Source organism: Colobus angolensis, unplaced genomic scaffold (genome assembly GCF_000951035.1).
Source record: "Colobus angolensis palliatus isolate OR3802 unplaced genomic scaffold, Cang.pa_1.0 Scaffold4, whole genome shotgun sequence".
Classification (NCBI taxonomy): Eukaryota; Metazoa; Chordata; class Mammalia; order Primates; family Cercopithecidae; genus Colobus; species Colobus angolensis.
In genome coordinates this window covers 843,164-848,216 of record NW_012117376.1, presented here as the reverse complement: position 1 = coordinate 848,216, position 5,053 = coordinate 843,164, and the positions used below count along the sequence as shown (strand labels likewise).

Genomic DNA, 5,053 nt, shown 5'->3' with positions numbered 1-5,053 from the left:
GAGGCTGAGGCAGGAGAATGGTGTGAACCCGGGAGGCAGAGGTTGCAGTGAGCCGAGATGGCGCCACTGCACTCCAGCCTGGGCAACAGAGCCAGACTTTGTCTCAAAAAAAAAAAAAAAAAATAGAGATGGAGTTTTGCCATGTTGCCCAGGGTGGTCTCGAACTCTTGGGCTTAAAGTGATCCACCCACCTTGGCCCCCAAAAGTTCTGGGGATTATAGGCATGTGCCACTGCGCCTGGCTGATATCTTAAGTACAATGTTAAATAATAGTGGAGATAGTGTGTTTACCCCCATTTTATAGAAGAGACCATGGAGCTTAGAGTAGTTTAGTAGCTTAAGGTTGTAAGTTAGTAAGTGGCAAAGTGTGATTGAATATCAGGTCTATTTGACTCCTAAAACTTTCATTCTTTACATCCTGTCATGGTACCTCCCAAGTCTTTGAACATTTATTTAGAGGAGACAAGACTGTTTTGTAATTCCTACCCACTCTCCAGTGAATTGAAGATGTCCTACATATTTATCAGATTTTTTAAATTGGGCTTTTTAATACAAAAAAAATTAGCCAGTCGTGGTGGCAGGAGCCTATAATCCCAGCTGCTCACAATACTGAGGCAGGAGAATCGCTTGAACCCAGGAGGTGGAGGTTGCAGTGAGCCAAGATAGTACCATTGCACTCCAGCCTGGGTGACACGAGTAAAACTCTGTCTCAAAAGAAAAAAAAAAAATGTTTGGTTTTGTTTTTAAACTTTTCACTGAGTTACATATTTATTGTTTTGATCTAGCATTTGACCTGGCAAGCATACCTCTTTCCTTATTCCTTCTTTTTAGAGTATATTTATAAGGATTAGAGGATTTAATACATATCCTTGTTTGCTCGACAGGAACTCAATTTGGAAATGGAAGACCAACAGGAGAACCTAGATACTCTTGAGCACCTGGTCACTGAACTGAGCTCTTGTGGCTTTGCACTGGACCTGTCCCAGCATCAGGACAGGGTACAGAACCTCAGAAAAGACTTCACAGAGCTACAGAAGACAGTTAAAGAGAGGTGAGTTATCACTTGTGTTGGTCAGCATTGGGGAACTATTTTTTCTTGTTATGGAGTGAAATGATCTTTTCTCTTTTCTTCCTTTACCAGAAAAGATGGCATCTAAAACTCTACTACTGAGTCATAGGAGGGTGAAAAGTGCCGTTTTTTAGGCAAAGCTACCTAATCTACTTGATGCCTAATGGTTTTTCTTTTTTCTTTTTTTTTTTTTTTTTCTCCTGAGATGGAGTCTCACTCTGTCACCCAGGCTAGAATGCAGTGGTGCTATCTCGGCTCACTACAACCTCCATCTCTTGGGTTCAAGCAGTTCTTCTACCTCAGCTTCCTGAATGGCTAGGATTACAGGTGCCCACCACCATGCCCAGCTAATTTTTGCGTTTTTAGTAGAGACAGGGTTTCACCACATTGGCCAGGCTGGTCTCGAACTCCTGACCTCAGGTGATTGACCCGCCTCAGCCTCCCAAAGTGCTGGGATTACAGGCATGAGCCACTGCACCCAGCCACTTAGTGGTTTTTCTAATAGTAACTAACAGAAAATAGGGATGAGTTCCTTCTCTTTGTGATCAGAAGCCTAGGCCACTTGGACCAAACAGAACAAATTTGAGGCAGCAAGTAAGATTATAGAATAATTTTGAAAGGAGAGAAAAATTGGAAGAGACTTCCTAGACATAATTAAGGGTTATGTTGGCATTCTACTGGCTTTTTTTTTTTTTTTTTTTGAGGCGGAGTCTCGCTCTGTCACCCGGACTGGAGTGCAGTGGCCGGATCTCAGCTCACTGCAAGCTCCGCCTCCTGGGTTTACGCCATTCTCCTGCCTCAGCCTCCCGAGTAGCTGGGACTACAGGCACCCGCCACCTCGCCCGGCTAGTTTTTTTGTATTTTTAGTAGAGACGGGGTTTCACCGTGTTAGCCAGGATGGTCTCGATCTCCTGACCTCGTGATCCGCCCGTCTCGGCCTCCCAAAGTGCTGGGATTACAGGCTTGAGCCCCGGCGCCCGGCCTTTTTTTTTTTTTTTTTTTAAGATACAGGATCTTGCTATGTTGACCAGGCTAGTTGTGAACTCCTGGCCTCATCGATCCTACTGCTTTGGCCTCCCAACATGCTGGGATTATAGGTGTGGACCACCATGCCCAGCCCCACTGCTTGTTTTGACCACATTCAAGTTGCTGTTTTAGAGGAGTATCTGGATTCTTTCAAGGCAAACAAGGGAATATATGACAAGGCTGGTTGATTTTGGTCCCTGTTGAAAAGCCATGATTCCCCACTGGACAGCCTCACATGGATTTAAGAACATGAACAAGACTTCTTATCTCAGTTTAGCCATAAATGTGTTCTTGATTTAGCAGATAACTGCCTTAGTGATTAGAAGAAAAGAGTTGCTCAAACCAACATTATTAGCAGCAGGTTATCTAATGGAGATGATGGGGACAAAGGTCAAGAAAGCTTTTGTTTTTCTTCCCCTATACTGAGGGCCTTTTTACTGTATGAGGAATCAGGATTTCTGAATTGACATCTGTCTGATAGATATGGCCACTTCCAAAACTTTCCTTTTGATTTAGTTTATTCATTGGCGTGATTAATCTAGAACTAATCACCTAACTTCTGTGAGCCTCAGTTTTGGCACCTTCCTTGCTAAAGCAATCAGCATTTGAATTGGTCCTTGAAAGAGTCAAATAGCTAAAATGTAGCATGGCTGGGAGATCCAAAGCCTGCATTCTTTCCATTGTATCACAGTACCTAAATAGCAGCCTCCCTTTAGTTTTTCTCACTTTCACTTTAGCCTGGAGTAAGACAGAAGACCTCTTTCCTCAGAAATGTCCAAACAAGGGCAATATATTCCTGAGTTTGGTACTCTTTAACATTATATGTGGTTATTCAGCCAAACCTGCTGTGGAAAAGATTATGAGAAAGAAAGGCCATGTTAGGTAACTGATGTCTGGAGTCACAGAATGAGCTAGTCTTAGCTCAAGTTGACTTTATAAAACTTAGTCTGGCAAGTAACAAAACTGCTTCATTGACAGAGAGAAAGATGCATCATCTTGCCAGGAACAGTTGGATGAATTCCGGAAACTGGTCAGGACCTTCCAGAAATGGCTGAAAGAAACTGAAGGGAGTATTCCACCTACAGAAACTTCTATGAGTGCTAAAGAGTTAGAAAAGCAGATTGAACACCTGAAGGTAGGTGAACAAAGGGACTCCAAGAATTGGACTAGGCACTGGTTTGAATACTTGTATTAACTGGCCTCCAGCTGTGGTGGGGAAATGTATGAGAAATCCAAGTTGTCAGTCTGCATCAGAACAGAAATTCCTCCGTTTTCTTTATGTGGTAACAATCTACCCATACAGTCCTTGAGAAGCGTACACTCTCTTTGTATGTTTGAGAATTAGACAAATATATTTGAGCAAGTAACCAGATAATATTATCAGGAAATTGAGGATAGAAGAACTAGTACTACTTCAGCTAATAAAGGAAAAGCTAGAATCAGATGGTTGGAAGGTACCTTCAAGGATGGGACCAACCTTCCTCCCATTCCCTGCAAAATCCCTTCTGTACTGTCTTTGATCCGTAATCATCCAGCCTCTGCTTACACCTCTAACCTGAGTCTTCCTTTTGTTGAAATAAGCCAAATATGTCTCTGACTGTCACGCACTTACGCTTATTTTCTCAGTAAAGCACACTTTATCTTGAGCAGATGAAAGAGAATAGTTTGATTGCTTTCACAGAGCTGGTACCAGGAGCGTTTGCTGTTGGGAATTCCCTAGGACAGAGCTTTCCCAACATTTTTGTTTCACAGTGCCCATGGTGTTTTAAGAAATTTGTCATGGCACCTCAAGGCCAAAAAAAAAAAAAAAAAAGAAACAAAACAAAAAAAAACTCCTAATACTTCTACTTGCTAAGAAGTTAGGTCCAAAGAACTTAGTAGTTGTTCATATGGTATTCACATATGGTCACAACTGTGTTTTCCTCAAAAATGTAAAATATTCTGTGAGTCAAGCCACAGTTTGGGGACTGTGGCTCTTCAGAATCAAGAGTGATTAATGGCCAGGCACAGTGGCTCACGCCTGTAATCCCAGCACTTTGGGAGGCCGAGGTGGGTAGATCACAAGGTCAGGAGTTCAAGATCAGCCTAGCCAAGATGGTGAAACCCCATCTCTACTAAAAACACAAAAATTAGCTGGGCATGGTGGCAGGCACCTGTAATCCCAGCTACTCGAGAGGCTGAGCCAAAGAATTGCTTGAACTGGGGAGGCGGAGGTTGCAGTGAGCTGAGATGGCACACTGTACTGCAGCCTGGGCAACAGAGAGTGAGATTCTGTCTCAAAAAAAAAAAAAAAGAGTGACTAATTAAGGAACTGACAAGCAGTAACCAAGGGTCAGTTTGAAATTAGGCAATATGAGTAGGGCTCTGTGCCTTTCTCTGCAGCTTAAAGTCAAAAGCAAACTAAGTAGATTGTCAGGGATATTCAGTATGGAGGAGGGCATTGAAGGCTAGAATGGTGTCCTTGCTCTGAAAGGAGTAAAATCCTACAACTAGGATTTACTGTCTAGGTAGGAGACATCTTGGAGACTTAACATGATGTGGTACTTTTGTCTTAGAGCGAATGCCATTGTTTCCTAATGGATTTCTATGGTAGTTGGATCTTTGATTTCAAACCCAATGTAAAGTTTCCTTAATAAATGCAAAGTATAGCCTATGATTCTATTTATTTTTCTGTATCTCAATATCTAGCTCCTCATTTATCCTCCAGTTACTATTTCTTTTTTCATCTTCATATGCATGTTATTCCCTCTTGTCAGTCTGGCAAACTCTTATCTTTCTTTTTTTTTTTTTTAAGACAGAGTCTCACTCTGTCGTCCAGGCTGGGGTGCCGTGGCGCGATCTCAGCTCACTGTAGCCTCTGCCTCCCAGGTTCAAACAACTTTCCCACCACAGCCCCCTGAGTCGCTGGGATTACAGGCGCCTGCCACCATGCCTGGCTAATTTTTTTTTTTGTATTTTT

At 42.5% G+C, this 5,053-nt stretch overlaps 1 protein-coding gene across 1 annotated transcript in view; it reads left to right on the top strand.

Moving 5' to 3' along the window:
- Positions 1-5,053, top strand: part of MACF1 (microtubule-actin crosslinking factor 1) — a 446,661-nt gene that overhangs the window by 313,674 nt on the left and 127,934 nt on the right. The window contains exons 44-45 of the mRNA XM_011955644.1: positions 884-1,050; positions 3,073-3,229. Coding sequence (XP_011811034.1) covers positions 884-1,050; positions 3,073-3,229 — 324 coding nt within the window. The remainder of the gene's footprint in view (positions 1-883; positions 1,051-3,072; positions 3,230-5,053) is intronic.